Raw genomic sequence first — 20,516 nt, forward strand, 5'->3', positions numbered from 1 at the left:
CAGCCGAATGCTACCTAAAATAAACAGAATTACACAAGACTCAAAGTAGCATCCATAGTGGCTAAAAGATAATTAATTCCTAATTAAACTCAACAATTTAAATGCAAATTCACTAGGAAAAGATAGAAAAGATGCTCACGCATCAATTCCCCCATTCTGCAGCCTCTATTCTGTGTTCTCGGGCTTGGAATTGGGCCAAAAAGGAGCCCAGAAATCGCTCCCAGCGCTTTTTGTAATTTCTGCACGTGGCACATGTCACGCGTATGCGTAGGTCACACGTACGCGTCGCTTGGCGAAAATCCTTGTCACGCGTACACGTACGCGTCGTCCACGCGTACGCATCGCTGCCAGCTTCTCGAAACTTCATTTTCTCGTGTTCCTTCCACTTTGTATGTTTCCTTTCCATTCTCTAAGCTATTCCTGCCCTATAAAGCCTGAAAACACTTAACACACAGATCACGGCATCGAATGGTAATAAAGGATAATTAAAATTGATAGTTTAAAGGCCTGGGAAACATGTTTTCAACTATATAACAGAATTAGGAAGGATTTGTAAAACCATACAGATTATATGAATAAGTGTGCAAAGAATTGGTAAAAACCACTCAATTTAGCACAACATAAACCATAAAATAGTGGTTTATCTGACTTCTAAAGCAAAAATTTGTAAAGGAAATGTATGCTTTTCAACCACCTTTTTCTTAGCAAAAAGAATATCTCAACAAGTTATATTAGGAAACCCCTTCACTCTACTATTATACCCTTTTACGGTAGATGTAGATGGTGTAACCACCTATTGTATACCAAATCAACCTATTCTATTCGAATTTATACAAAAACTAAAAAGGAAAGAATTAAATTTACTACAACAGATGGCTACTTCACAAATCAATATAAGAGAAAGAAAAAAGAAACAAGTTAGTTTCCTGAACCAAAAAATTGTATATAAGAAAATAGAACAACAATTAGAAAGTCAAAAAATTCAAACTCTAATAAAAGGGATAGAAGACAGGATAAAAAAGGACTTGTGTAGCCTAAATCCAAAAGCTTTTCATCATAGAAAATTACATGAAATATCTTTACCCTATGAAGATGACTTTAATGAAAAAGATATCCCCACTAAAGCCAAACCGATACAAATGAACAAAGAATTATTGACATATTGTAAAAAAGAAATCCAGGAATACTTAGATAAAGGACTAATCAGGCCATCAAAATCTCCTTGGAGTTGCACAAGGTTCTATGTAATGAAAGCTTCAGAAATCGAAAGAGGAGCTCCAAGGTTAGTAATTAACTATAAGCCTCTAAATAAAGCCTTAAAATGGATAAGATATCCCTTACCAAATAAAAATGACTTAATTAAAAGACTAAGTAAGGCTACTATATTCTCTAAATTTGATTTAAAATCCGGATACTACCAAATCTCAATGAAAGAAGAAGACCGATATAAAACAGCTTTTATATTACCCTTTGGACATTATGAATGGAATGTAATGCCCCAAGGATTAAAAAATGCACCAAGTGCATTTCAAAAAATTATGAATAATATTTTTTATGCATATGTAGATTTTACCATAGTCTACTGATGCCAAGGCATCATAGGCTAGTTTCACTAGCATTTTTCTGTTAGTTTTAGTTGTTTTATGCATTTTCTTGAGCTTAAAGTGACCAAAAATGGTAAATGTAGAACAAAGTAATGAACCATCCCAAACAATATGATTTTGATGCAAATTCCATGAGTTTTAGTTATATTACTTAAATGCTATGAATGAAAGATTTCTCATGGAATTTTGCAAGACTTTGATGCAATTGTTTGGATGATTTCAGGGAAGAAGAGGCTAAGCAAGGAAGCAACAAAATCAATAAAGGAAGCTTGAATATCACATGTGGAGTTTAAGTTCCAGTTTAAGCCTAAACTGGAGCTTAAACGCCAAAATCATGAAGGATAAGTAATGCTGGGATTGAAGTTTAACCTCCAGTTTGACCTCAAACTGGAGGTTAAACGCCAGAATGAAAAGCCTCACTTAAGGAGCACTCCACGTTTAACCTCCAGTTTGACCTCAAACTGGAGGTTAAATGCCAGAATGAGTATGCCACCCAGGGAGGAGTTCCACGTTTAACCTCCAGTTTGACCTCAAACTGGAGGTTAAACGCCAGAACCAGGAAGAGTACCAGGGGCCATTCCACGTTTAAGCTCCAGTTTGACTCAAACTGGAGCTTAAACGTGTTCGATAGTTTCTCCACTCCAGGGTTGCTCTCTCCAAGCTTCCACGTTTAAGCTCCAGTTTGACTCAAACTGGAGCTTAAACGTGTTCGACGTTTTCTTTCACTCCAGGGTTGCTCTCTCCACCTCCACGTTTAACCTCCAGTTTGACCCCAAACTGGAGGTTAAACGTGTTCGACACCTCCAGGGCCACCATTCCAAGCTTCCACGTTTAACCTCCAGTTTGACCTCAAACTGGAGGTTAAACGTGTTCGACCTCCAGTATGCCTCCACCCCTTTCCACGTTTAACCTCCAGTTTGACCTCAAACTGGAGGTTAAACGTGTTCGACCTCCAGGATGCCTCATTCCCTTTCCACGTTTAACCTCCAGTTTAACCTTAAACTGGAGGTTAAACGTGTTCGACTACATTACTCTCCAGGGCTACCTTCTTCCATTTCCACGTTTAAGCTTCAGTTTAACCTTAACTAAAGCTTAAACGTGCCTCTACAAATGGCCTCACTGGAAGTGTCTGGCGTTTAAGTTGCAGTTTAAGCTTAAACTACAACTTAAACGCCACTCTTGAAAAGGGTTTCTGGGCCAAAAATATTGTGATTTAAGTTAGTCTTTGAGCACAATTATTAACTTAAACTTACTTTGGTATGAAACCCAATTGAATATCATGGTTTATGGGATTGGGCCTGAAGGATTGATGAGTTTGAAATCTCAATTTATTGAGTCATGTGTCATTATTTGATTATCACTAAGTTGGCTCAATAAATGTTACAGGACTTGGATCAACAACCTCATCAAGATTATGGATCATAAACCCAAGGCAAAAGAAAAGCAAGGAGAGGCCTCAAAGCCCAAGAAGCACAACTGAAGCTCAATATAGAAAGTGTATAAATAGGATAGAAGTTAAGTTAGAGGGGACTTTTACTTTCACTTTTAGCTAGTTTCCTTTTCTTTGTAATTGAATTCAGAGCTATGATTCACTAAACCCCCTTTCATTGGGTTAGGGAGCTCTATTGTAATTCAATGAATCAATAATAGTTTATCTTCTTCTTCAATCTTTTCTCTTGAAATTTGTTAGAAAGCTTCTCGATCTAATTCCATTGAGTAGTTGTCTTGGGAAAGAGACTACTCATATTTGGAATCCTTCGGAGCCTTGGGAAAGGAATGGAGGATTCATGCTAGAGAAGCTTTCTCACAGTGGATTGGATTGGGGTTTGGATGGATATTGTGACATGTAATCCTACCAAATTGTGGTTCATGAAATTGTGTGGTATAATCAGTGATCAAGCATCATCTCTTCTTATGAACATTTAAACCAAGGGATTGGGAATTTGTTTGTTTTTAGAGAGCATTGGTGAGCCAAGGAATTGGGATCCAATCATATAAGATTGCCAAGCAAAATTTAATGAATACATTGGTTGAGGAAGAGATTTACATGTTTTGATTCGGAGATTTCAATATCTCCTAAACCCAATGAATTCCCCATTTCTGATTTCCACTTTCTCTTTACATTCTGCAATTTAATTCTTGCAATCATCCCCATTCCCTTTTAATTTCAGCAATTTACATTCTGCTCTTTAATTCATGCAATTTAAGATTCAGCCATTTAATTTTCTTGTCATTTACTTTTCCCGCCAATTTTACATTCCGCAATTATCATCTCAATTCTTGATTCCGCTCAACTAGAACACACTTCTAATCCGAATTGCTCACTCAACCAATCCTTGTGGGATTCGACCTCACTCTATTGTGAGTTTTTACTTGACGACGATAACCGGTGCACTTGCCGGAAGGAATTTTGCCGATCGTGCAATTTCCTAAATCGTAGCATAACTAGTTTATGTGCATCAAGTTTATGGCGCCGTTGCCGGGGATTGGTTTTCGATTGACAATTCTCAAATTGGAAGCTAACTAGATTGAGCAATTTTCTCTTGCTTTGTTAATTCTGTTCTAGATACTTGTTGAATTTTAATTTCTGCACTTTTACATGCTTTCCTTCTTTATGCCTTTAAATCCATGCAACTAACTCACTGACTCACTAACTGTTTGATTTAATTCCTCAATTGATCTAACCATACTCTTCCATTAACCAAGAGTATTTCACTTGTTTGTGTTTGAGCTGTGTTCTTGTATGACAGGTAGGAGAGGAGGGACATCAACTCCTCCATATACCGAACCGGAAAGAACCCTTCATAAACTTAGAAGGGAAGCAAGAGGGAAGAGAGTAGTGGGAGAAGAGGAATCTGAAGGAGAATCTGAGGACAACTTTGAGGAAGCTCTAGATCTCAACATGGATAGAGAAGTTCACAACCATGAGAGAGCTGATGGAAACAATGCCATTCCTGAGAGGAGGGTTCTTAGTTCATACATAAACCCAACCTCTGGGAATTGTGGTAGTAGCATCCAGAAACCACCCATTCAGGCCAACAATTTTGAGCTCAAGCCACAGCTAATATCATTGGTGGAAAATCATTGTTCCTTTGGAGGAAGTGCTAATGAAGACCCAAACCAACATCTCACAAAGTTCCTGAGAATTTGTGACACTGTGAAGTCCAATGGAGTCCAGGAAGATGCCTATAAACTGCTCTTGTTCCCATTTTCACTTAGGGACAAGGCAGCTAAGTGGCTGGAATCATTCCCAAGGGGGAGTCTAACCACATGGGATGAGGTGGAAGGCAAGTTTCTGGCACGTTTCTACCCTCCACAAAAGGTCAATAGGCTTCGATCTGAGGTCCAAACTTTTAGACAACAAGATGGTGAAACTCTCTACGAGGCATGGGAGAGATTCAAGGACTTGACAAGGAAATGCCCACCAAACATGTTCCATGATTGGGTGCAATTGCACATCTTCTATGATGGGCTCTCTTATGAATCAAGGAAGGCTGTAGACCATTCATCAGGAGGTTCATTGAACAAGAAAAAGACCGTGGAAGAAGCCATTGAAGTGATCGAGACAGTGGCTGAGAATGAGTACTACTATGCATCAGAAAGGCACAACACTAAGGGAGTCATGGAGCTGAACCATGTGGATACAATTCTAGCCCAAAACAAGGTGTTTGCCAAGCAACTAGCAGAGCTTACCAGGCAATTAGAAACAAAGCAAGTGGCTGCAATACACACACAAGATCAAGAGGAAGAAGGCATTGAAGGAGGTGATTGGGAAGAGGCCAATTATGTGGGAAACCAACAAAGGCAATCATATGATCCACACTCCAACACTTACAACCCAGGCTGGAGAAACCACCCAAACTTTGGGTGGGGAAACCAACAAACCCAACCACAAAACCACAAACCTTACAACCACAACCAACAAAACAATTCCTCATACCAAAACTCCAACCAAAGATCATACCAAGCCACACAAAACACTTACCCCCAATCATCATATCACGGCCAAAATAATCAACATACCCAACCTAATTCGAACCAACAATTTCAAGATCAATTAAACCGGATGGAAGGAATGCTTGCAACCATGAGCCAAGACATAATTGAATTGAAGGCTTTTAAGGAAGAAGTAAATTCTAACTTGCAAAACCAAGGAGCTGCCATCCAGAAGCTAGAAAATCAAATTTTGTATTTGACTAAGCAAGCCCCTGGGACAAGCAGTTCTCATGCTGCCAAGGCTATTGCAAGGGAGGAATGTAAGGCCATAACACTCAGAAGTGGAAAGAATCTAAAGGATATTTCAAGGGAAACCACAGAGGATGAAGCAAAGGAAAATGTGAAAGACAAAGAACAAGGACAATCTGTTACACCGTTTGCAACAAAAGAAAAAGAAAAAGAGGTCTTGAAGCCTTATACACCAAAAGCACCTTATCCTCAACGTTTGATGAAAAGTGAAAAGGATGGCCAATTCTCCAGGTTCTTGGAGATTTTCAAGAAGCTTCAAATCAACATTCCCTTTGCTGAGGCAATAGAGCAAATGCCACTCTATGCAAAATTCTTAAAAGAATTAATGACCAAGAAGAGAAGCTGGAGAAATGAGGAAACTGTGTTGTTAACTGAAGAATGCAGTGCCATCATTCAGCACAAATTGCCTCAGAAATTGAAGGACCCAGGCAGTTTCCAAATCCCCTGTATTATAGGAGAAGTCATGGTGGAGAAGGCCTTGTGTGATTTAGGGGCCAGCATCAATTTGATGTCGCTAACAATGATGAGAAGAATGAAGATTGAAGAAGCCAAACCAACAAGAATGGCCCTCCAATTGGCAGATCGAACTTTTAAATTCCCTCATGGGATAGTTGAGGATTTGTTGGTGAAAGTGGGAGAATTTATATTTCCTGCTGATTTTGTGGTGTTAGATATGGAGGAAGAAGCCAAAGCTTCAATAATTCTGGGAAGACCCTTCCTAGCTACTGCTGGAGCCATCATAGATGTACAAAAGGGTGAACTCACCCTTAGACTCCATGATGAGAAATTGGTGTTTAATGTATTCAAGGCAATGAGCTATCCATCAGAATCACTAAGGAAATGCATGAGGGTTGATGTAGTGGACATTGCAGTACAAGAAACTTTTGAGGAAACAATAAAGGAAGTGGCAGAGGAGGAGTTCACCAAGGATATTGAAGTTAGTGATATCAAGGATGATGACACAACTATGCTAAGCAGGCCAGAGAAAGTGAAAGAAGAAAAGGAAGCACCAAAACCTGAGCTCAAAGCATTGCCCCCTAATCTCAAGTATGCATACTTGGGTAGTGATGAGAGTCACCCTGTTATCATTAGCTCGGCCTTGAGCCAAGAACAAGAAGAAGAATTGATCAAGGTGCTGCAAACTCATCAAGATGCCATTGGATGGACCCTAGCTGATTTGAAGGGGATAAGTTCATCCATATGCATGCATAAAATCTTGTTAGAAGAAGATGCTAGACCCTCCATTCAAGCTCAAAGAAGATTGAATCCCGTCATGAAAGAAGTGGTACAAAAGGAAGTGAGGAAGTTATGGCAGGCAGGGGTAATCTACCCCATTTCTGATAGCCCATGGGTTAGTCCCATCCATGTAGTGCCCAAGAAAGGTGGCATAATTGTGGTTCCAAATGAGAAGAACGAACTCATACCCACAAGAACCGTTACTGGATGGAGGATGTGCATAGACTACAGGAAACTTAATGAAGCCACCAGAAAAGATCATTTCCCACTCCCATTCATGGATCAGATGCTTGAAAGGCTTGCCGGACATGCTTACTATTGCTTCTTGGATGGATATTCGGGCTACAACCAAATAGTAGTTGATCCTAGTGATCAAGAGAAAACATCATTTGTTTGTCCATATGGAGTTTTTGCTTATAGACGCATGCCCTTTGGGTTGTGCAATGCACCTGCCACTTTCCAAAGATGCATGCTGTCCATCTTTTCGGACATGATTGAAAAATTTATTGAGGTCTTCATGGACGATTTTTCTGTGTTTGGGGATTCTTTTCCCAGCTGCCTACACCACCTTGCCTTGGTGCTTAAGAGGTGCCAAGAGACTAACCTAGTATTAAACTGGGAAAAGTGTCATTTCATGGTCACAGAAGGAATAGTCCTTGGCCACAAAATCTCTAATAGAGGCATGGAGGTGGACAGAGCTAAGGTGGAAATCATTGAAAAACTACCTCCACCTAGTAATGTCAAGGCAGTTAGAAGCTTTTTGGGACACGCTGGTTTTTACAGAAGGTTTATTAGAGACTTTTCTAAAATAGCAAAACCTTTGAGTAACTTGCTCGTCTCTGATACACCCTTTGTATTTGATAAAAATTGCATGCTAGCCTATGATCTTTTGAAGCAAAAACTTTCCTCTGCACCTATCATTGCCCCACCTGATTGGAACTTACCTTTTGAACTGATGTGTGATGCATCAGACCTTGCTATTGGGGCCGTGTTAGGACAAAGGAAAAACAATTTGGTGCATGTGATTTATTATGCCAGTAAAGTCTTGAATGCTAACCAAAAGAATTACACAACCACTGAAAAAGAACTCTTGGCAATAGTCTTTGCATTTGACAAATTTAGATCTTATCTCATTGGATCTAAAGTCATTGTCTTCACTGATCATTCAGCTTTAAAATATTTACTTGCTAAACAAGAATCTAAACCAAGACTTATTAGATGGGTTCTTTTGTTGCAGGAATTTGACATTGAAATCAAAGACAAGAAGGGTGTAGAAAACAAGGTGGCAGATCATTTATCAAGGATACCATGTGAAGAAGGAAGCACACAAAGCACACATGTAAATGAGTGCTTTCCTGATGAACAACTCATGGTAATTCACAAAGCACCCTGGTTTGCAGACATAGCAAATTTCAAGGCCACTGGGAGTTTACCTTTGGAATTTAACAAACATCAAAGGAAGAAATTGGTAAATGATGCCAAATACTTCATCTGGGACGAACCATACTTGTTCAAAAAATGTTCCGATGGCATACTCAGAAGATGCATATCCAAGGAAGAAGGAAGGGAAGTTTTATGGGACTGCCATGGCTCCACTTATGGAGGGCACTTTGCAGGAGAAAGAACAGCAGCTAAGGTGTTGCAGTGTGGTTTTTATTGGCCCACTATCTTCAAAGATGCAAAAGAATTAGTGAAGCACTGCCATGAATGCCAGAAAGCTGGGAACTTGCCAAGAAGAAATGAAATGCCACAACAATTCATTCTGGAACTTGAATTGTTTGATGTGTGGGGGATAGATTTCATGGGACCATTTCCCTCCTCATACTCAAACAATTACATTCTTGTGGCAGTAGACTATGTCTCCAAATGGGTTGAAGCAACAGCAACTCCAACCAATGATAATAAGGTAGTCATGAACTTCCTCAGAAAACACATTTTTTGCCGTTTTAGGGTTCCAAGAGCAATCATCAGTGATGGAGGAAGCCACTTCTGCAACAAACCATTAGAGGCATTGCTTCTAAAATATGGAGTCAAACACAGGGTAGCCACACCATACCATCCACAGACAAGTGGGCAAGCCGAAATATCTAACAGAGAACTCAAAAGAATCCTGGAAAAGACTGTGGGAACTTCAAGGAAGGACTGGTCGATTAAGCTAGATGATGCTCTTTGGGCATATAGGACAGCTTTCAAAACACCAATTGGAATGTCGCCTTACCAACTAGTATATGGAAAAGCTTGTCATCTGCCACTGGAGTTGGAGCACAAGGCATACTGGGCCTTGAAACTTCTGAACTTGGATAACAAAGCCGCTGGAGAAAGAAGGATGTTGCAAATTCAAGAGTTGGAAGAATTCAGAGCGGAAGCTTATGAGAATGCCAAAATTTACAAAGAAAGAGCAAAGAAGAAGCATGACAGCAACATAGCCCCAAGGAAATTTGAAGAAGGGCAAAAAGTATTGCTCTACAATTCTAGGCTGAAGCTATTTCCAGGGAAGCTAAAATCAAGGTGGTCTGGACCATTCCTTGTCACCAAGGTCTCCAATTATGGACAAGTAGAAATCATGGAAGAAAAGTCACAACGAACCTTCATTGTTAACGGTCAAAGACTCAAACATTACTTGGGAGATGTGGAGGAGAAGGACAAAGTTAAATATCACCTCAACTGAGGAAGCTGACCGTCAAGCTAATGACGTTAAAGAAGCGCTTGTTGGGAGGCAACCCAACCTGAGGTAATACCTTGTTGCTGTTTCTTTTATTTGTTTCAATAAAAAGGGTAAAGTAGTTTCTGTGCATTGCAAAGAATTAAGTTTGGTGTTTCACACCAAACAATGAATTCATGGATCCATAAGTCAAAGGGGAATGTGTGACTCTAAGTTTGGTGTTCCACCATAAAGATCAACTGAACACAACAACCTTTGAATTATGTGAAAGGAACAACTATTCTAAGCAGTCACAGAAATGCTTAAAACCCTTAGTAGCAACATCATTCCAAGATAACTCAAGGATTCAAAGAACACAGAGAAGTAAGTGGGAGACTAAGTTTGGTGTTCACACACCAACTTAAGAATCCGATGCTTACCCACACATAGTTGAGCTAACCACTTAAGTGCTTGAGGAGCAAGCAACTTCATTACTCTTTGCAGGAAAGGATACAAGAACCTTAAAGCATGAAGCAACATTTAGGAAGAAGAAGGAGAAATCAAAGTGTTTCCTGTCAACAAAGAGAAAACAAGGAATTTCACAAGGTGGTATTATTCCTTGATAATTCTTTAAAAAGGCCAAACAAAAGCATGCGTGTTCTGGTTTAAACTGTAAATGTTGAATCTTTTTGGAATGTGTAGTTTGTTTTAGTATGTCTGTTTGTTAATTGCTTTGAATAAAGTGAATGCCTAGATGTTTGGATATAACTTCACCTTCTTAAACAAGTGCGTGCCATGCTTGTTCTGTTTCAAAAATAAAAGAAAAGTTTGAACAAAAGTAACTTGGCTAAATTAGTGACAAATCAAGTAGAATTAAGTGGTGGTATGCATGCTTGATTGTTTAGTCACATCACAAAAATTAGAGTGTAGAATTATCATTTTTTATGTAGAAGTAAAAATTGTCTATGGATCTTGATGAATAAATGTCTTTGGCCATGAAAAAGAAAGAAAAAGGAGAAGAAAAAGCCACGGAAAAAGGCAACCAAAAAGCAAAAAAAATTGAGAAAATAAGCTAGGCACCAATGGTTTGAACTTCTGAGACAAATGCCTGTGGTGTTTTTGTATTAAGGATATGCTTGGATGAATAGGTTCTGAGGAGTGTTTCAACACTTGGTAACTTGGGTTAACTAACCCGGGATTATCAACCAAAAGTCCATTATCAAGAGCAACCTAAACACAAAACATTTAGTCACACAAAGAGGTGCTGGGCACCAATGTCTCAAGAAGAAATGTGAACTAAAATGCCTAAGGTGGATATGTGTAGTGCACTGATAAGAAAAAGAAAATGCCAAAGGCTTGTGCAACACATGACACTAAGCAAACAAGGAGCAAAAGAAGCTCCAAGAAAAAGAAAAGAAAAACAAAAGAAAAGTGCCAAAGACATAAGAATAACAGGAGGCCATAGCAATTTTTGATGGATGCAATGAAAAAGTGATAATCCTACCTGATAAGTATGAAAAAGTGATGCTGCAACTTTCTGCATAGAACCCTTCTGATGAACTTCAAATGCTTGCTAATATAGCCAATGTAATTACTTTCTGTTCATACTTTCTTCTCAAATAACTCAGGACTTGCTTAGGGACAAGCAAGTATTAAGTTTGGTGTTGTGATGCCAAGGCATCATAGGCTAGTTTCACTAGCATTTTTCTGTTAGTTTTAGTTGTTTTATGCATTTTCTTGAGCTTAAAGTGACCAAAAATGGTAAATGTAGAACAAAGTAATGAACCATCCCAAACAATATGATTTTGATGCAAATTCCATGAGTTTTAGTTATATTACTTAAATGCTATGAATGAAAGATTTCTCATGGAATTTTGCAAGACTTTGATGCAATTGTTTGGATGATTTCAGGGAAGAAGAGGCTAAGCAAGGAAGCAACAAAATCAATAAAGGAAGCTTGAATATCACATGTGGAGTTTAAGTTCCAGTTTAAGCCTAAACTGGAGCTTAAACGCCAAAATCATGAAGGATAAGTAATGCTGGGATTGAAGTTTAACCTCCAGTTTGACCTCAAACTGGAGGTTAAACGCCAGAATGAAAAGCCTCACTTAAGGAGCACTCCACGTTTAACCTCCAGTTTGACCTCAAACTGGAGGTTAAACGCCAGAATGAGTATGCCACCCAGGGAGGAGTTCCACGTTTAACCTCCAGTTTGACCTCAAACTGGAGGTTAAACGCCAGAACCAGGAAGAGTACCAGGGGCCATTCCACGTTTAAGCTCCAGTTTGACTCAAACTGGAGCTTAAACGTGTTCGATAGTTTCTCCACTCCAGGGTTGCTCTCTCCAAGCTTCCACGTTTAAGCTCCAGTTTGACTCAAACTGGAGCTTAAACGTGTTCGACGTTTTCTTTCACTCCAGGGTTGCTCTCTCCACCTCCACGTTTAACCTCCAGTTTGACCCCAAACTGGAGGTTAAACGTGTTCGACACCTCCAGGGCCACCATTCCAAGCTTCCACGTTTAACCTCCAGTTTGACCTCAAACTGGAGGTTAAACGTGTTCGACCTCCAGTATGCCTCCACCCCTTTCCACGTTTAACCTCCAGTTTGACCTCAAACTGGAGGTTAAACGTGTTCGACCTCCAGGATGCCTCATTCCCTTTCCACGTTTAACCTCCAGTTTAACCTTAAACTGGAGGTTAAACGTGTTCGACTACATTACTCTCCAGGGCTACCTTCTTCCATTTCCACGTTTAAGCTTCAGTTTAACCTTAACTAAAGCTTAAACGTGCCTCTACAAATGGCCTCACTGGAAGTGTCTGGCGTTTAAGTTGCAGTTTAAGCTTAAACTACAACTTAAACGCCACTCTTGAAAAGGGTTTCTGGGCCAAAAATATTGTGATTTAAGTTAGTCTTTGAGCACAATTATTAACTTAAACTTACTTTGGTATGAAACCCAATTGAATATCATGGTTTATGGGATTGGGCCTGAAGGATTGATGAGTTTGAAATCTCAATTTATTGAGTCATGTGTCATTATTTGATTATCACTAAGTTGGCTCAATAAATGTTACAGGACTTGGATCAACAACCTCATCAAGATTATGGATCATAAACCCAAGGCAAAAGAAAAGCAAGGAGAGGCCTCAAAGCCCAAGAAGCACAACTGAAGCTCAATATAGAAAGTGTATAAATAGGATAGAAGTTAAGTTAGAGGGGACTTTTACTTTCACTTTTAGCTAGTTTCCTTTTCTTTGTAATTGAATTCAGAGCTATGATTCACTAAACCCCCTTTCATTGGGTTAGGGAGCTCTATTGTAATTCAATGAATCAATAATAGTTTATCTTCTTCTTCAATCTTTTCTCTTGAAATTTGTTAGAAAGCTTCTCGATCTAATTCCATTGAGTAGTTGTCTTGGGAAAGAGACTACTCATATTTGGAATCCTTCGGAGCCTTGGGAAAGGAATGGAGGATTCATGCTAGAGAAGCTTTCTCACAGTGGATTGGATTGGGGTTTGGATGGATATTGTGACATGTAATCCTACCAAATTGTGGTTCATGAAATTGTGTGGTATAATCAGTGATCAAGCATCATCTCTTCTTATGAACATTTAAACCAAGGGATTGGGAATTTGTTTGTTTTTAGAGAGCATTGGTGAGCCAAGGAATTGGGATCCAATCATATAAGATTGCCAAGCAAAATTTAATGAATGCATTGGTTGAGGAAGAGATTTACATGTTTTGATTCGGAGATTTCAATATCTCCTAAACCCAATGAATTCCCCATTTCTGATTTCCACTTTCTCTTTACATTCTGCAATTCAATTCTTGCAATCATCCCCATTCCCTTTTAATTTCAGCAATTTACATTCTGCTCTTTAATTCATGCAATTTAAGATTCAGCCATTTAATTTTCTTGTCATTTACTTTTCCCGCCAATTTTACATTCCGCAATTATCATCTCAATTCTTGATTCCGCTCAACTAGAACACACTTCTAATCCGAATTGCTCACTCAACCAATCCTTGTGGGATTCGACCTCACTCTATTGTGAGTTTTTACTTGACGACGATAACCGGTGCACTTGCCGGAAGGAATTTTGCCGATCGTGCAATTTCCTAAATCGTAGCATAACTAGTTTATGTGCATCATCTACCTAGATGATGTTCTTGTATATTCTAAAGGAATAAACCAGCATATTCAACACCTAGAAAATTTTATTAATATTATAAAAAAAATGGTCTTGTCCTATCTGAAAAGAAAATGAACATATTTATAACAAAAGTAAGGTTTCTAGGATATGAAATTTTCCAAGGAACAATTACTCCGATTAAGAGATCTGTTGAATTTGCAGAAAAATTTCCGAATGAAATTATCGACAAAAAACAATTACAAAGATTTTTAGGATGTCTTAATTATGTAGCTGAATTTCTACTAGGAATACGAACTTTATGTGAACCTTTGTATAAAAGGCTAAGAAAACAGCCCCCTCCTTGGACAAAAGACATGTCTAAAATAGTTCAAAAAATTAAATATTTAGTAAAAAAAATTCCTTGTTTGAGTATACCAGACCCTAAGGCAAGTCTAATCGTAGAAACAGATGCCTCCGAATTAGGGTATGGAGGAATACTTAAACAAGTTCTTCCAAACTCCTCAAAAGAACAAATAGTTAAATATCATTCGGGTGTATGGAATTCAGCCCAGAAAAATTATGCTACTATTAAAAAAGAAATATTAGCCATTGTCTTATGTGTTTCACATTTTCAAGAAGACTTATTCAATAGAACCTTCTTAATCAGAACTAATTGCAAAGCAGCCCCTAGTGTATTAAAAAATGATGTTAAAAATCTAGTTTCTAAACAAATATTTGCTAGATAGCAAGCTATATTATCATGCTTTGATTTTTCTATTGAGCATATTAAAGGAGAATCAAATGCATTACCTGATTTTCTAAAAAGAGAATTTTTGCAAGGTATAAATGAGTAAGAAACATGCAAGCAGTGAAGATTATGGACCAACTAGCAACTCCACTACAAGATAAACAATTATCTATCAAACCCTTGACTATGTCATAGGTTGTTAAAAGTGAAAAATCATCAGCATCAACTAAAAGCTTATATGAGGTCCCTACAGTTAACAGATATATATTATTGCAGCCATCAGATTTGTTTGAAACTAAACCATTATCTGAAGAACATCCTTATCATGACAAATGCATACCTCTAAAAATAATGGCTTTAGAGAAAGAATGGTTTAAGATGGATAGAAGAATCCTTTATAAAACAGTTTTTCCAAATACTTTTCACTATCCTCCAACAAACATCCAAAAAACCCGAACCTTTTATGAATTTATCCTAGTAGACACAGGATCAATTGAATTAACTCATAATAAAGACTAAACCGCAAAAGATACAATATTCTCAAAAATTAAGATTATGAAAGTAATGACATTATCAGAATGGGAAAACCCTCCCTTTCATTGTAAAAGTTTTACTAGAAAATTTGAACCACAGTACTACTCTTATTATGATTATATAGATGCCTGGTGGAACACCTTATATCTTTCTCCAAATTTTCACTCTTGGTTCATATTAAGCACCAGGCTTTTTTTGGGTAGAGGGCTATGGTAATGCATTTGAAAATAAGTTAAAAAATAAAGCATCATGGACAATTTGTGTACTACCTCAATTTCAGCATCGCTGTCAAAATCATCAGACCCTATTTCTTTGTCTTTGGGTTTGATCTTGTTCGGTGTCACATCAACAATAGTAGGTTGCACACCCTGTCTAACCAAGTCTACCTCACCAATATCACTTAAGGGTATCGGACTATTCGCCGATTCATGTGGCTCTCTTATGTTAGGGTCAAACTGTAATTGGACACCAATGTTAAACAAGTCTCTTGGAACCATTTTCATCACATAATGCTTTTGGAGAATATATGGATCTTTCACATAAAAGCACTGGTGTGCTTGGCTTGCCAACGCAAATGGTTCGTCTTGGTAACATCTTTTGTTGAAATGAACATATGTCAAACCATAATCATCTTCCTCACCCATAAACCACTCACACTTAAATAACACAACTTTAAATTGGCTATAATAGTCTAACTCAATAATATCCATGATTCTACCATAATATCTTATATTGGCCTTGATTGGTTTTTTGTCCTTAACACTCGCAAAGCTTGTAGTTTTAGCCACCACAGTGACACCACTATTTTGCGTTTTTCGCATCACTTCTCGCCGCTTAGTATAAAATCTGTACCCATTGACGACATAAGCAAAAAATGATTTTGCAACTTTATTTGGACCCTTAGCCAACTGTCGTATCCAACTGGGAACATCATCCTTCATGGCACGTCCTGTAAACCATTCTATAAAGTCTTCATTCTGATCTTTAACGACGTTCCACTTCCGCTTCCTCTTGTCTTGCTTTTGTTGCTCACCATGTTCTCTACAAGGGATGTATATTATTACGTAATACTACCAAAATTAGTCTAAAGAATAGAACTAATGTGAAGTGCAAATTTACCTCACGTAAGGCTCCACGTTAACACAATTGTTCAATATATATGCATTAGCTTGAAGGAGTGACTTCTCGTCCAAAATAATTAGTTGCCCTTTTTTTTCCACCCAATGGACTTTCCTTGTTTGTGAACAAATTTGAATCAGGATCTTTAGTTGAAGTGCCTTCATCATTATTCTGAGATACTCTATTGAATTTTGTTTTCACTCCCTCATGCAAATATCTTGAACAAAAAGTTAAACACTCTTCAGCCAAATAACCCTCCGCAATTGATCCTTCTGGACGACTTCTATTACGTACATACCCTTTTAGTGTGCACATGTATCTCTTAATCGGATACATCCATCGAAACTGGACAAGACCACCTAACCTTAATTCATTAGCTAAATGAATAGGCAAATGAACCATTATATCAAAAAAGGTAGGGAAAAATCCTCTCCAACTGACACAAAGTCTCTACAATCTCTGACTCCAAACCATTAATCTCTTCTAAAGAGATTTCCTTTTGACATAGCCGACAAAAAAGGAACAAAAGCGAACTAGAGGAACAGCAACATGATCTAGAAGAATGCTCTTGATTGGTATTTGCAACAGGTAATGCAACATGAAGTGAGCATCATGAGTCTTGTAACCGTAAAGCTTTCTCTCTTCTTGTTGTACACAACGAGAAATGTTTGAAGCACTTCCATCAGGCAATTTTGTTTTCTTCAAAACCTCACAAAAAATGGATTTCTCCCCTTTGGTCATGGAGAAGCATGCTCTAGCAAGTTTAGTTCTTTTGCCATCCTTCGTATTTATTGGGTGAAGATTCTTTCGAATGCCCATCTCCTTAAGATCATAACAAGCTTTCGCATGATCCTTTATCTTTCCAGGAATATCCAATAAGGTACCAATTATACTGCCGACTATGTTTTTTTCGATATGCATTACATCAAGGTTGTGCCTGATCATATAATGCTACCAATATGGTAACTCAAAAAAGATTAATCTTTTTTTTCCATTGGCCTTTACTTTTGCTTTGTGTCTTCCCAGAGGCATTATCTACTGACTTTAGCATATCTAGAACCTCTTCACCTGTTAACATTCGTGGTGGACCCTGAATTCTGTTTTTCCATTAAAAGATTTCTTGTTAGACCTCCATGCATGATCAACTGGCAAAAATCTCCTATGGTCCATGTAAACTGTCTTTTAGCTATTTTTGAAGTAACAAAAAGAAGTATCATGGTTACAACAAGGGCAAGCTAACTTCCCTTTCGTACTCCAACCGGACAACATCACATACGCTGGAAAATCATTGATTGTCCAAAGAAGTGCATCATGCATTTAAAAAGTTTCATTCTTAAAAGAATCATATGTATCTATCCCTGACACCCATAGCTCCTTCTGCTCTTCGATCAATGGTTGCAAAAAAATATCAATATTATTTTCTGGTGAACAAGGTCCAGGTATGAGTAAAGAGAGCATGCAATATTCTGACTTCATGGACATCCAAGGGAAAAGGTTGTACACCATTAAGACAACTGGCCATGTGCTATGTGACACGTTCATAGTTCGAAAAGGATTAAAACCGTCACTTGCCAAACCAAGCCTCAAGTTGCGAAGTTCTTTTGAAAAGTTTGGGTAGCGACTATCCAAGTTCTTCCATGCTTGGCCGTCAGCAGCGTGCCTTATGCAACCGTCTTTCAAACGCTGCTCATCATGCCACCTCAACGCCTCTGCTGTGTTTGGGCACATAAAAATCCTTTTAAGCCTTAGTATCAAAGGAAAGTATCTTAAGGTTTTCGCAGCAACCTTATGAACTTTATTCGGAAGCGCAAAGTCATCTTTGTTGCCGTCCGTAGTCGGAGTCTGATTATATCGAGACTCTCCACAGATATGGCAAACTGAGTCATTTATGTACTCATTTCGATACAGCATGCTGTCATTAGGACATGCATCAATCTTTTCATAGTCAAGACCCAAGTCTTTAACCATATTCTTAGCTTTATTAAAAGAAGTGGGAATGTTCAAATCAGGTATAGCTTCTTTCAATAACTCCAAGAGGAAGGTAAAAGATGTGTTACTCCAACCATGCAAACACTTCAAGTGATAAAGATGAATGATAAATGATAATCTCGAAAATCCAGTAGTACAATTCGGGTATAATTCTAGACCTGCTTCGTCTACTAGCTTATAAAATCTCTTCACATCTTCATTCAACCTACTGTTCCCTTCTTCAAGATTTGCTGTATTTTCGAATGCATCATGCATCAACCCGTCAATATCATCAAGGCCACCTCGATCATCCATGTCACTATCTACAACTATTGGGATTACTGATTCCCCATTATTAATCCATCGTTTATAACCTTCGACAAACCCATAGCAAATAAGATGCTCATATACGTCGTCTCGTTCATGCCAATAAGTGTTTTCACACTTTGCACACGGACATTGGATTTCTTTTCCAACTGGTTTTCCAATTACGAAGGCAAACTCTAAAAAACTATTTACACTGTCTATGTACTCGTTCTCAAATCTTGGTGAATCCATCCAATCTTTTGACAAAACATGATTAAATCTAATAATACAAATATCTAAACTTACTAAATATGATCTAATAAGTCAATTATAGTGACAATTTAGCTACCATATACACACTTACTACCTAAATAAATAGAAGATCAAATTATTTTATATGACAAGAATGATATAAACTTACTGCTTAGTTCCTTTATTTTGAGATGCCATTTGAAGTTGTTATGCACTGTGCCACAACAACTAGTAAACTCCTTTTGTCTTTACCAGTCCAAAAAAATAATCCTGTATACAAAACAAAACAAAAAAATCAAAGGAAGGTAAAGAACATTCAATAGTAGGTAAACAAAATAATCACTTAATAAATATTAATCCTGAATTAATATAAAATACAAGATAATTTCTATTTTAAACTTCTTGAAAATAATCAGTCTTAAAATGAGACATAATCAAACATGTTCTGGAAAATATATGCAATTTAACAATTGAAGATTTTACATATCAATAATTAGAAAATATCTTGGGAAACACAGACCTATTTGAAAAATAAAAAAAATAGATACAAAAATCCTTAAATAATCTGAAATTATTATGTTAACGAAATCGAAGTATATAAACAATCTTACTATAATAATTGATAGCTAATATCTTGAGATATCCTTGCTCCTTAGCTTATATTAGCTTATATATGAGCAGGATAAAAAAGGTCTATACCCCAAACATTATATATGAATATATTTCTTCTTTGAACAAATTATGTATATCATCATTATAGAATAAACCATATAATTGATTTTCATGACTAGGAAAAGTTTTCTCAATGTTAGTTCTGCAGTTTATATATACTTACTTAAGATGGAAGGTAGTAATAATGCATGAAAAGTAAAATGACAGAAGCTATCTGTTTTAAAACATATTTATATATGAAAAGACAATTTTATTAGAGTATTTAAGATCCTATAATAAGGGATATAGCTAGTTCTTTTAACCCCCATTTTTTTCATTCTCAAAAGTCAAATTTAAGACTATTGACTAAAAAAAATAAGTATCTGATGAATACTAGTTAATTAAGATACTAGATCTCTTCTCTCTGCAGCTATGTCTTCGGATGAACACAGAATAGGGCTTAGCTTTATTAAGCTTATAAAGCTTGTTATAAGTTGTTAATTAGAAATGTAACAAGGCTATCGATATATAAGATTTCGGTCATGCATAATCATCAATAATATTATTATGATAAATCATGTACTAATTATCAGCTTAATAAGACTATATATATAATAATAAGCACATACAAATCAAATATATATATATATATATATATATAAGGTTATTAATTAAGATGGAAATGAATTAGATGAAGTATGGTTGAAAGTTGAAATCTTGTGTTTGCATATTCATAAAGTTTTGCAGTGCTGGAGAATATAACAAGACCAACTTCTGCATCGCAGAAGATAGCAAGCTCCTTAGTTTTATTCTATTTTATAACTCAAAACATTCAAATAGATACTTCCTATAGATGATAAAAAATACATGATCCACAAACTGATGCAAATTATTTAACTCTCACAATGTCCAAATTCCCTCAGATTAACCAGTAACTTTTTCAATCACTCCCACCTAAAGCATCCTAAACTAGAAGACATGCCCTGATTGTAAAGGAAATTAAACTTTTCCAATATTTCTCAAAAGCTTTTTCACCAAACATCTGCAGCATAGCATTCATTTGAAGCAGTAAGAATAGGGT

General features: G+C 37.3%; 2 protein-coding genes and 1 non-coding gene across 3 annotated transcripts in view; all 3 read right to left on the reverse strand.

Moving 5' to 3' along the window:
* Positions 1 to 18,982, reverse strand: part of LOC107624649 (uncharacterized) — a 38,267-nt gene extending 19,285 nt beyond the window's left edge. Inside the window, exons 1-2 of the mRNA XM_088489251.1 lie at positions 18,954 to 18,982; positions 18,746 to 18,812 (exon numbers count right to left, since the gene is read on the reverse strand). Of these exons, the coding sequence (XP_088345377.1) occupies positions 18,746 to 18,812; positions 18,954 to 18,982 (96 nt within the window). The remainder of the gene's footprint in view (positions 1 to 18,745; positions 18,813 to 18,953) is intronic.
* Positions 4,933 to 5,036, reverse strand: LOC148555474 (small nucleolar RNA R71). The gene has a single exon (XR_015886465.1). It is a non-coding gene; the product is annotated as a small nucleolar RNA R71 (small nucleolar RNA).
* On the reverse strand, positions 14,832 to 18,541 carry LOC148555475 (uncharacterized). The gene is made up of 5 exons (XM_088489680.1): positions 17,831 to 18,541; positions 16,783 to 17,209; positions 16,557 to 16,635; positions 15,409 to 16,180; positions 14,832 to 14,852 (listed from the first exon to the last, which is right to left on the reverse strand). Exons 1-5 carry the CDS (start codon positions 18,539 to 18,541, stop codon positions 14,832 to 14,834), a joined length of 2,010 nt encoding a protein of 669 aa, XP_088345806.1.
* Positions 18,983 to 20,516: the final 1,534 nt, after the last annotated feature.

This window comes from Arachis ipaensis, chromosome B6 (assembly GCF_059453495.1).
Source record: "Arachis ipaensis isolate K30076 ecotype BB chromosome B6, ASM5945349v1, whole genome shotgun sequence".
NCBI classification, from domain to species: domain Eukaryota; kingdom Viridiplantae; phylum Streptophyta; class Magnoliopsida; order Fabales; family Fabaceae; genus Arachis; species Arachis ipaensis.

Bases quoted from the DNA above. Each gene is read 5' to 3' on its own strand.
- LOC148555475 (XM_088489680.1), bottom strand. From the start codon at position 18,541: ATGGATGATCGAGGTGGCCTTGATGATATTGACGGGTTGATGCATGAT. The intron at 17,210-17,830 runs GCAAGTGACGGT...CCATATTGGTAG, and splicing joins GCAACTTGAGGCTTGGTTTG to CATTATATGATCAGGCACAA. The intron at 16,636-16,782 runs GTTCCTTTTTTG...CTATTCATTTAG, and splicing joins TGTTCCTCTAGTTCGCTTTT to CTAATGAATTAAGGTTAGGT.